Source organism: Protopterus annectens, chromosome 1.part2 (assembly GCF_019279795.1).
Source record: "Protopterus annectens isolate FY-2018-M chromosome 1.part2, PAN1.0, whole genome shotgun sequence".
In the NCBI taxonomy this organism is placed as follows: Eukaryota; Metazoa; Chordata; order Ceratodontiformes; family Protopteridae; genus Protopterus; species Protopterus annectens.
Window position 1 is genome coordinate 554,621,417 of NC_056727.1, and position 12,752 is coordinate 554,634,168.

At 41.7% G+C, this 12,752-nt stretch overlaps 1 protein-coding gene across 3 annotated transcripts in view; it reads right to left on the reverse strand.

The window, feature by feature from the left end:
* The window catches only part of ATL2 (atlastin GTPase 2), a 1,083,407-nt gene that overhangs the window by 192,220 nt on the left and 878,435 nt on the right, over positions 1-12,752 (reverse strand). For all 3 annotated transcript variants that reach the window (XM_044057663.1, XM_044057671.1, XM_044057677.1), the window contains exon 11: positions 10,530-10,586. In XM_044057663.1, the coding sequence (XP_043913598.1) occupies positions 10,530-10,586 (57 nt within the window). The remainder of the gene's footprint in view (positions 1-10,529; positions 10,587-12,752) is intronic.

Here is a 12,752-nt window from a genome sequence, read left to right on the forward strand (position 1 = left end):
CACAAAGTATGATAATCTCTATGCGGTATCTGTTTCCCACAAGAAATACAGTTATTCACTTTTTCTGACATCCGGTAAACCACTGAGGCAAGAAAAAACTAAAATATTCCCCAACGGGGTACTTAGCCAACTTTGACTCGGTCTGAAACTCCGAATTCGAAAAATTTCAGAACGCCGAACGGCACTTGCAACGCTGCTTCTGCATCGGACCATGCGGCAAAAAAGACTGAGGATATGACGTCGGTCATGCGCATTTGTACCCTGACGTCCTGATGTCAATCTTAAGCGCCTTGACCGACGTCAGCCTAATACTTTGATATTCGGGCCGACCGAGGACAGCGGACTACCCAAGTGTAAGGACTGCAGCAATGTGAAATGAAGAACATCTGGAATACCTTGCCTCCTGACCTCAGCCTACAAAATGTGCAACCACCTTCAAAACCCAATTAAAAGCCTACCTACATACCGACCATTTATGTGCCTGCAAAGGACCTCTCTGAACTCCCATCCACCTGAAAGAGGGTACTCCACCCTTGCTTTTACTGTATTACTATTCTAAAATTTTTGTCTATAAAGACAATGTATCTATATTATGAGCATGTTAATCTTTCCATACTTAGTACTTGAACTTATCTCTGCATTATTAGCTTGTTAACCTCTCTATAACTGTAACGCGACCGACATTGTATATATTGCTCATATTATTATGTAATAATTTTTCTGGAGCTTTTCTCCCCAGGACTCCAGTGAAAACGGACACTAGGTGTCCAGCTGGACCATCCTGGTAAACAAATGTTAAATAAAGAAATAAACGTCAGAAGTAATACTAGTAAAATTAGTCAAATAATCTCGGACATATTCAATGCCCAATTCTTGATCTATACTAGTGTACAGTGAAACAATATCAAGAGATGCAAAAACATAAGATGCATCAGTGATATCAATATCTCCTAAAAGTTCTAAGAGGTGCCATGAGTAGGTAAGGTAAGCTAAGGTAGTGTTCAGATTTTTGTTCCTAAGGGTTTAAAACCAAATCCAAGTAAATGGAAACCGGGTCTGTTTTGAAAAAATCCACGGCCACTACTGGCCTAAAAGGTGGCCTCTCTACATTTTGTGCAACTTAGGAATACCAAAAAGACAGGCCATCTTTGGCTCATCAATCTTAAGAAAACTTCATCAATCCTTTTCTGACATAAATCAAAAGTCACATGATTTTTATGTGGGGCTTTTTAACTCTCGTAAGAGTTGCTGGGGTTTGCTTCTGATGAAGTTCTATTATGTTAAATAGAAGAATGAAAGCGAGCTAAGGATTTTGATCACAGAGTCTTGCCTTCCCATTTTTCTATTTTACTTTTGGGTTCCTTTTTGACTTTATAACTGCAAAGAAACCCACACCATCTAAAAATAGAGAGTTTACACTCACTGTCAAATACAGAAATGCACACAGAATAAAACGTTTTTTTTTTTTAAACATTCTGCTACAAATTATGGTAAGCTAGAAATACCCTAAATTATGGGTCAACAGGAATACCAGCAATGGTAATCAAATACCACTGGTAATCAAATACCGCTGGTAATCAAATACCGCTGGTAATCAAATACTATATAGAATTAGAAGGAAGGGAAAGAAATGCCCTAATGCCAACTAGAGAAACTGAGGGAGGAAAGTATAACAGAAAAGTAGATTAAAAGGTTCATGGGCAGGTACTAGGCCATTGGCCCAAGGGCCTATATAAGCCTAGCCAAACAGAACCCTGGCTTTTGCCACCCAAGAAAATTATTTTCCTGTGCCCCTGTCAAGCAGAGCCACAGAAGTGATCCCTGGGGTGAATTTCCTATCTCCCATCCAATCATCAAGATTTTTCTTGAAGAGTGCTAATGAGGAGCTTTGTTTGATATAGATAGGTAGTTTGTTCCAGAGTATGGGAAGTCTCTGGGACAGGAATCTATCCCTCCAGCATGTTCCGTTTATTGTGGTGACAAGGTTTAGGTCTCTAGAGCATGTAGCTCAGAGGGACTGGGATTTCTTTATGTGGAGCATGTCCAACAACTCTGGGTTTGACATAGCTTTGTATGTTAGGCAGAGATTGCCTCTGAGTAGGTGATATGCGACACAGTAAAGCTGGAGATTTTTTTAGACTGTCTGTGTAGGGCATCTATTTGAGGCCGGTAATAATCATTGTGAGGTATTTCTGTGGTCTTTCTAGTTGTTGTAGATGTCTTGTGAGGTACATACCAAAAGGGGCGTTGTACTCTATAATGGGTCTATTTAGTGATAAGTAGAGGGGAACAATCACTTCTTTTTTCCTGGATGAGAAACCTTTTGTGATGAGGTGTGCCACGTAGAAGGATTTCCTGACTACTATGGCGATGTGAGTGATTATCAAAGGAGAGCCTACTGTCCACCTGTGTCCCAAGGTCTCATCACACTTTCGGTGTTAGACTACCGCCTTATGTGGTAGTTCATGGGTACAGAGTTTTTGCTAAAAGGGATGACTATGCACTTTTTGGCATTGAGCTTGATGCCATGGCTTTGACACCAGGCATCTGTCACAGTGAGGCCCTTTTGTAGGATGTCCACATCGTTAGAGGAGTTTTGATTATGGCTCCTAGTTTGCAGTCATCTGCGAACTTTGTTAGCCAAAGAACTTCTGTGTTAGCCTGTACTTCAGAGAAGTAGATACCAAACAGGAGAGGACCTAGGACTGAACCCTGTGGTACTCCACTTGTCATTGGTTTGAAGATGGATTTAGAGTTTGCTACTTTCACAGTGTGGGTTCTGTCAGTGAGCCAGTCGGCAACCCATCTTGTGACATAGGGATTTATACCTAGTTTAGTGAGTTCATCTATAATTTCAGAGTGAGGGATGGTGTTGAAAGCCTTGGCGAGATCTAGATAGGCTGTGTGAACCACCTTATCCTAATCTACAGCTTTGGTGACCATTTCAAAGTCGTCTATCAGGTTTAGGAGACATGATCTGCCTTTTACAAACCCGAACTGGGTAGGGTCCAGCGTGTGGAGACTACGAATGTCATTGTTTATAAGTTCCATGATGATACGTTCCACAGCCATGCAGACCAGGCTAATGCGGTGGTAGTTCCCGGGGTCCGTGGTGGCTCCCCCCTTTGTATAGTGGGATAACCACTGCTGTGCGCCATTCAGTGGGCACAAAGCCTAGCCTAAGGTGAAGCTATGATTGATCATGGCACTTAGGTGGGGTGCCAGTTCTTTCTGTAGTTCATGTAGAACGCAGCCTGGGATGTTGTCAGGTCCCATGGATGCTGTGTTCTTGGCTTTTTTTTAACCTATGCAGCCGTGATTACAGGAATGTTGCATTCTTCTGGTATAGAGATGGGCCCTTTAGGGGATGAGAGAGGGGTAAAGTTAGCACTGAACCTATCTGCCACGATGTTGGCAATATCAGTTGGTTCTGTATATTTAGTGCCATTGTGCTGTAACTCAGAGCAGATCTGAGTGTTGCCCTCGAGATTCTTGACATAGCTATAGAATGCTCTGCGGTTGTCTTTAGAATCAGTGGCGATTTTATTTTCGTAACTAGCTTTGGAGGATTTTATGAGAGATCTCAGCTTCTTACTGAGGCTGACCACTGAGTTCCTCCAATCATGGGATTTTACTCTTTTTTTGCAACAGTTTCTTTCTTCTGTTGTAGAGTTTGTTTATAGCAGGGGACCACCAGATTGGCTCCCTTTTTTTGGAGGATAGCATCTTGGTTCTGTTAGGGATTGCACGATCCATGCACTCGTGCAAGTGCTTATAAAGTGCAATTGTACAGGATTCAGCAGTCGTACCTCTATTGTCCATCAGCATGGGTGTCGTGAAATTTGCCACTTCTGTCTTAAGAAGCGTGAAGTTGGCCTTGGAGAATTTTTTTACGGTGGTTTCCCTAATGGGGGGTGGGGGTGGGATGTGGATGTCTAGGGTGATTTGCTTGTGGTCGGATCTGACCAACGAGGAACTGACCTCTGGTGTGGAACACCGGTTGGCCATGTTGGTAATGACCAGGTCTAGGATATTGCTTGCCCCTGGTGGGGGTATGGATAAGTTGATCCAAGGCGTTGGAATTTATGAATTCCAGAAAACGTTGAGCACAAGAGTTGGTACACGAGTAGTTTTCCCAGTTAATGGTGGGGTAGTTGAAATCGCCCATTATTAGGGTATTAGGTTATACCCTAATATTTTCCAGTGTATCAAGAAATGAGGCATGGGAATCCTGGGGCATGGTGGGGGATCTGTAGCAAGCTACAATTTGGATTGCGGTCTTGCCCAGAGTTAGTTGCACCTGGATAATCTCGGATGCATTATGCTGAGCAACTAGCCTGGAGGTGTGGATATCCTTAATGAATATGGACACGCCTCTGCCTTTAGTGCTTTGGTGTAGGTTTGGTGGCAGAAAGGTGTGGTATGAATTACAGCCTGATAATACAGGGGTGCTCTCTGGCGCCTTGAACCAGGTCTCTGTCACTGCACAGATGCCGATGTTCTCCATTTTAAGGAGTGCCCCAAGTGAGTGCATTTTGAGGTTTGGACTTCTAGCATTAATGTAGCATTACTCTCAGATTTTGCTTGCTTGTACCTGTTACGTGGTGAATTTGTCATTTGAATCTTGCCTAAAAAAGGCACTATAGGGGTGGCAAAAGCCTTAGCCAGTATCCAGAATCCCAAGGGCGACAGGTGCAGGCCATCTCTGGCAAAGCATCGTGATTTGTCGATCACGTCATCCTAGGCAGACAGACACTGGATCCCCTTAAAATGACACCAGAAGCTTAGCCAATTGTTGAAGTCAATCATTTTGTCCTTGTACTGTGGTATCATTCTGGGTGAGGGCAGGATGCTACTCAGGGCTAGGATCCTACCTGCCTGGGCTACAAGATCAGACAACTCCTCCATGTCTCTTTTCATGTAGTTCAGGGAGGTACGTCTCAGGTCATTCACACCAACATGGACAATGACAGAGTCATATTTGTACTTGTTGTGGAGTGACCTGAGTGCATGCGTTATGTGGCGGATCCTGGCACCTGACAAGCAGCTGACAGTAACTTTCTCCTTGTTTAGCCTGGTGAGTGGAACATCAATGTGCCTGACTATAGAGTCACCTATGACTAGAGTGCTGGGTACGTTGTTATGCCTTATGGGCTGTGGTTGAGTGGCACAGTGAGTTTGTGGGCTGTGTGTAATATGGGTTGTGTTGCGGAGTGGAGGTTGCGTTTCTGCTTTGGAGGCCCCTGTTGCTTGGATAGATTTTTTTTGAGAGCCTCCGCGAATGTAGGTGTGTGTTGTGTTTCTGTGTGTGTGTTTTGGTGGTGTAGGTTTTGAGGGACTATGTGATGAGTGTGGGGTGGTGCAAGTGTTTACCTTCTCCTCTTGACTGTCTAGTCCAGTCTTGGGTGAAGAGAGCTTTGCTTCCAGTTTGGCTATTAAGTGCATCTCTCACAGGTTGTAGCGTTGGGTGGTACGAGGAGAGGACTGTCTGCATACATGAGGCAATTACTGCATTGCCCCAAGATGCCCAAATTCATCAGGTAGACAGGAGAAAACACTGGGAATTGACCCTTAGACATACCTGGATAGGTGCTTATTTATTAAGTACTAAAACTGTTTTCCTCTAGTGTTGTAGTAATTTGTAGCTTATTTAGTGCTTACAATGAGTTCTGAACAAGTGCTGAGCTCAAAGAAGCAGATCTGAGTGCTGAAACTAAAAAACTGGCTAGTTCTAAGAAACGAAATTAAGCTAGAAGGCTTTCCTCCAACACAGAAAGGCTTGGGGGCTCAGAAGCTTACAAACAGTTCTGGATACAGCAAATCTGTATCTGGACTAGACATCTTACAGGAAAGGCAGGAAACAAGCATAGAAAAAGCATTTTTTTTTTGTAAAGGGGAAAGGAGGAGCAGAAGCTAACTGGGTTGGCCTTCTCAAATGTTCTTCCTGGAATAGGTAGAATGAGGTAATGACACCAAACTGGGAGGAGTGTCCCAGATGAAATTTACAGTAGGGGTTGGAAAACTGCAAAGCCACCAAGTATAAAAACAGGATACCAAGAGAGAGGGAGGGTGGGAAACAAAAATCAGAACAAACAAACCCAACAAGATGCTTAACAATTGTAGAAAATTCTAGTTAATACCTCACACAGAGTGAGTAAAATAAAAAAAGCTAGAAATAAGCAAAAAACAGGACACTTGATGTTATACATCACAGATTAGTTAGCTCAGAGCCCTTCCTCAGATTAACTCAGTGTGAAATATAGAAAAGGAAACATAAAAATACCAATAAATGTTTTATAGCTCACAAAACCTCTAATCACCCCAGAGCTTGGAAAATCTGTGCCTGTTCGCAATGGTAGCAAACCTGATCTGAGGCTTTGGGGATGAAATAGAGCAGTGTGGGTAGAGGGAGGAGCTTGACAGCTGAGTCAGATCAGAGGATCTGATCCCGACTCGTACATTAAGGAAGAATGAAAAGGACATCAGTTGGACTTTAACTGGCTACAGGCATCTGATATGTGGCCCAAGGGGCAGTTGTCCACTAAGAAGGCCAAAAAATTTAGGCCGATTTTCTACTGCAGTCAGCATGGATGATATGGTAGATAAAACTTCCTGTTTCACCAAGTATGTCTTACACCTGTCTTATCAGGACTTCTGCATACTGGCTAAAGCCTTTGCTCCCCCACAGTGCCTTTTTTAGGCAGACTCCCAAGTACTGGACATTCCTACATAGCAAATTAAAACTCAGATTTGTACATCAAGGTGGCACTACACAATGGTAGGAGTCTAAATAGAAAGATGACAAAACTTGAGGCCCTCCTGCAACTCAAAACGCATATTTATGTAGTTACTGAGACATTATTTTAATGCAGTGACAGCACTCCCTTCACACCAGGGTCAGCGTTTACCATGCCTTCAGACCACTGGGAAGTTGTGGGGGATTCCTTTTTAGAAGCCGGATTACATTACATCAAATAACCCACAAGCCCAACTTGGAGCTTGTAGAGATCCAACTCACCCTTAACAAATACAGCTATTACTTCATTGCTAGCTATATATCCCTGTAAATACTGTCCAAAGAACACAAGTTACCTTACCACCGCTGAGGCATTACATACCAAACCAAATACCCTTTTAATAGAGGATATCAACTACATAATCAACTGTAACACTTACACCTCTAAAAAAAGTTACTCAGTGTTTCCTCCTAGACTTCATTAATACCAATGCACTGGAGCAAATTGTAAAGCTACTCACTAGGGACTCTAACATCCTTGGCCTGGTCCTTACCAACGTATCCACTGTATGCACCCCACCATGCATCTCCTCATCCACAGAGATGTCGGACCACATATCAGTAATCTTCTCTGTCCGTTCTAGTGGCACTACTCCAATGTTAAATGAGACCATCGTTAGATACTTCAAGGAAAACCTACTTCATGTTGTAAAAGACAGAAGCAGAATTCCCAGCAATCTCTTGCAAAATGTACCTAACTTAGAGGGCTGCTGCATTCATCTCTGAATTCTATCAGCACTTGAACAGTTGCATAGAAAAGTTAGCACCCATCCATCTCAAATGTAACTGTAAATTTAGGAATAAACCTCTTTGTGTAAGAACTCCTGTACTAAACTACACAACAAAAGAAGGAAAATAATGAGAAGTTGCAAGAAATTCCCATCTCCCTACTACAAGATTACACTGAAAAATGCCAGGAAGGAACTTAAAACACTTCTAGAAAATGTAAAGTGGAGTCGAACCTTAAGATTGCTACAAATTCAAAAGGAAACTACAAATCTTCATTCTCTAAATTTTCTAACATGACTGAAGAATGTCTGATGCTGCACTGAAGTCATCCAGAGTAATATCAAGCATTCCGACCCAAACCATATAGCTAACATATCAGCAGACAAATTTAGTGTTAACTTTACCCCTCCTGCCCACACTGTTACCCTCACTATCCCTGTGGATTTAGTTTCCCCTGTAATCATCTTGGAACAAGTCTCAGAATCCCTGTTAAAGGTTAAAATTATACTTCCACAGAACCAGGTCATATATTAATCTCCATTCTTATCAGTGCCAAGTACGCACTACCTGATCTTCTATATAAACTATTCAACCTCAGTCTATCTATACAGGGTTTGCCCTGTATGACTGGGGAACAGCTACTGTGACTCCCCTTTACAAGAGTTGTCCCTCTAAACACGTGGGTAATTGTAGACCCATCAGCTTCACCAACCTTATATGCAAAGCCACAGAATACATCATAGCACATCTCATTTATGCAGACAGACAGCTTAACCAATCTAGAGCCCAATCAATTTGGTTTTGTGAGGAGGAGGTTATGTCTCTGAATCTACTAAGCTTCTTTGAAAATGTTACAGGGGCTGTGGACAGTGGTCATTCTGTGTATACCGTTTATCTCAACCTGGTCAAGGCTTTTGACACTTTTTCACATGCTGGCATTATTCAAAAAATTTGAAAACAATGTAAACCACTACAATGTCTGCTGGATTGCATATGGGCTATCCAACAGATCAAACCTGTAAAATATGCTTGTGCCCTCTCTAAATATCAATTTATAACTACTAGGTGCCATAGGGATCAGTTCTGGGCCCTCCCATTTGACATTTATTTTGCCGATCTCCAAACCAGTGACCAGAAGTGTAGTTGACCAAGTTTGCTAATGAGTACATCCACTGATTCAAAAACCGCTCCAGAGAGTATGCACGTACATGGTGTGTCAAAGTCTCAAACTAAATGAAAAAAGGTGCAGCATAGTAATGAGTGGCAGAAAGGTTGTTCCCATCTCATTTATTATAAATGGTATTCCTCTTCAAACAGATATGGTCATAGGAGATCTAAGTACTTAGGTGAATAGCTTTCTCTCATGCAGTCATGTTTACACCACAGTCAGGAAATCCTTCCATCTGACCTAGTTAACTTTCAAAGGCAAAGGAATATCTTCAAGATCCAAAGAAGTCATCCTACCACTTGTAATCTTCTCTTATCAGACCTACTATTAAATACAATGCAACCTCTGGTATGCAAACATCAAGCATATTGCTCAAAGGGAAAGTCCACACAGATTTCTAACCAAGAATATTAAGGTCTTAAATCCTTTAACTACCCCAATAGATTATCATGGCTCTCCTTATACTCAGGAGCCTACACAGGTTGCTGTAAGGTAACGTGCCCAGCTTTTCAAACCATGAAAGACCCACTTCTATTTGACCCCCTATTTCTTTGCAAAAAACAGTGGCTCTACAAACACCTGCACTACAGACATAAACCTACAACAAATAAACAATATTCAGCGGACAGAGAAAGATTCCTAACTCAATGTATACTTTTGCCTATGAAGTACGTTGCCAATACAAGTCAAAGTAGTGCTTTAGCTACCTTTAAGTTAGTCTTGATGACTGGATGGGTAGACAGAAATTTACAACAGGGTTATCATGTATGACCTTGCTCAATTTGGGAGGTGACCACTATTGCTGTGTTGTGTCTTTTGGCTTTTCCCGGTTAGGGGTCGCCACAGTGGAACTCCGGTCCGCTAATGATTGGCAGTAGATTTTTACGTGCCGAGTTGCCAGCCCTGATGCACGACCTTCAACGAAGGTACGCCCATTCATGCATGTCTCCACACAGAAGACGCTCTAGCTGAGAATTGAACAGGACAAAGTCTTACTGTGAGGCGACAACGCTACCGCAGCACCACCACTGCAGTTATATATCTATATAATATATCCATATATATATATATATATATATATATATATATATATACATATATATATATATATATATATATATATATATATATATATACATATATATATATACATATATATATATATATATATATATATACACACACATACATCTATCTCTCTATCTCTCTCTCTCTATCGCTCTAGATCTATATATCTATATCTAGAGAATCTATATATCTAATCTATATCTAATCTCTATCTATATCTAATCTCTATCTATATATATCTAATCTCTCTCTCTCTCTATATATATATATATATATATATATATATATACATATATATATATATATACATATATATATATAAGTTCATAGGTGGGTACTAGGCTATCTGCCCGAGGGCATTTATAAGCCTAGCAAGAGTGTGTCGGCTTTCGCCACCCCATTGATTAATTAACTGAGCCTTTGTCAAGCACATTCTTAAAAAGGATGGCCAAAACTTTTAAGTTTCTGTGCTTAAAGTTTCATACGGCTAGGCATCTTACAGTTCCCAGTGATTACTTGCCTACTATGTTCCTGCTCCGACAGCTGGTGATGTCAAATTAAACACAACAACATCAGCTTTGTAATGCATGCAAAAGCCAGTCTGCTGTCTTTCTGTCTATACAATGCCAATACTCGCTGCACTCAAATTTGCCATGATGCATTCTAATATTCTGTCTAACAAACTGTGCAGATATAAAGTCTTAACTAAGAATGTGGAACCAAAAAGATAATATGACCTTTAAAAAGGTAATCAAAAGTTGCAAGTACCTGAAGCATAGACTTCGGATGAGGTAGATCCTCTCCTTGGTAGATCTTTATGTAAGCCTGTAAGACAAGCAAACAGTTAAGTTGTTTAAAAACCAACACTTTCCTAAGAACTCTTACCTGATAGGATAGAAAAGCAAAAACATACTAACAGAATTTTACAAGTAGGAAAAAAGTCGCAATCCATAAAACCTACTGAATCTTTTAATATTTTCATTTATAAATGGATGTTTTGCCCACTCACTCCCATCCTCTGCCACCCAGTCCCTCCAGTGCCTGTGCTTTTAGTCAAACACTGGTTGTCTGTGGTGCAGTAAGGGCTTTATCTTTTTGCACCACAGGGCTGCACTGTCCAAAATTAATTCTCATCACCCCACTATGGAACAGAATGGTGCAGTTTCAGTCTCTCCAGACCCTGAAAACATAGAAAACCTTACTAGTTCAAGGGGTGTCAACCTGGCCCCATCCCTCACAGCCCATCTCCTGCTGCAGACCATCTAAGGCCACTAGACTTTCAAGCAGAGGTGCCACAGTTAAGAAGTTGCCAGAAAATCTACTTGGCAAGCACATTCTATCAAGTAGAAATGGTTCTCCATTTGGGTGGAATGATATCAGATATTACCTGATCTGTTAAGTTTAGAGCCCACCCTGACCTACCTCCAAACACTTGTAATACATGGGACTCAGTTATATCATGGTCATGGAGCATGTGTAAAAAATACTTCTGCAAATAACTTTGTGAAGGGCAGGTCTGCAGTCCATCTCTGGATGATCAAGCAACGCCTTAAAGTTGTTCTACATCTCGTCTACTACAAAAGAGCCCTCTCCCGTTGTTGGAATCCATTCATAATGAATGCCAGGCTTGCTCACCCCCCAGTAAGAGTTAATGGTTTGGTGATACGCAAACACGGATCTTGAAAAATGCTTTTTTTCTGGTGCCAATCAATCAGAGTTGCAGACCGTCACAAATGGGTATCCATATCGTGCCTTTCAAAGGACTGTGGTCCCTTTGATCAAACCCATATTCCGTCCCAAAAGTAGCTTAATTTTCCTTGAACCAGTCCAATCAGCTCCCTGTTGTATTCCTTCTGGCAGATAGCACGGGATAGTAAGCCATTCATATCTGGGGTATGCTCAGTCAGATCATGTTTCACCTGAAGTGCGCGCGCGCGCGTGTGTGTGTGTGTGTGTGTGTGTGTGTGTGTGTGTGTGTGTGTGTGTGTGTGTGTGTGTGTGTGTGTGAGAGAGACTAAGGCCACCAAACAGTTGGCCTCATTTGATGATTCCCTCATTTCACTAAGAAAATGGCTTATTAAAAATTTAGGACACAAGTTTAAAAATATCCCACCATAAATGATTAACCGAGTCAAAGTGACTACCTGCAATTTGAGTACCTTTACATTTCTGAGATATTCCTTTACCAGTTTTAAGAATGGTTACTTTACCTGACTGAGGACACTAACACTAGTATGAGAGAATAAAGCTGATTTTACATTTGCTTAGAATTAAAAATGACCTTTGCTTACCACTAAGCCTTAGTCCCCCCCCCCATTTGTCTCCTTTGCTCTGGGAAGGGAAAGTACAGTTGTGTACACTTACCATAAATGTAAATGTTTGAGTGTATTCACTGTTGCAGTCATCACATTTGGGTTATCCCTGCCAGGGCAGCTGGCCCGAATACCAGAGGCTTAGTATTTCTGCATCGGTTGCTGTCACTTCAGGACTGACATCAGGTCATCAGTACTATAAAGTACGGCAGCAGACGCCATTACATCAGTTTTTCTTGCCTTAACCTGTAAGGAGCCCCCAAGTAGCAGCCAGGTTCTGGTGGAAGAACCCCAACAGTAGAAAGTAAATACCAGTATGTCAGTTTTAAGGAAAGAGAAGAAAGGTGGGTGGAGGGAGGGAAATCAGGACGGCAACAGTGAATACACTCGAACATCTACATTTATGTAGGGTGTACACAACTGTACTATGTTCATGTTTCACTGTTGCAGTCATCACATTTGGGTAAATTCCCAAAGCTAAGGATGGGAGGAGGAATTTAGATAGCATTAGGACTGGCTATAAAGACCTGCAAGACTGCAGTGGCAAAGCCAACTCTGGATTTAGAGAAAATTGGCAAATGGTAATGCTTGGTGAAAGTATCTACAGAACTCCAGGTAGCAGCTTCTAGGATGTTCCTGGTAGGGACACCTCTGAGAAAGGATGTAGAGATAGACGCAG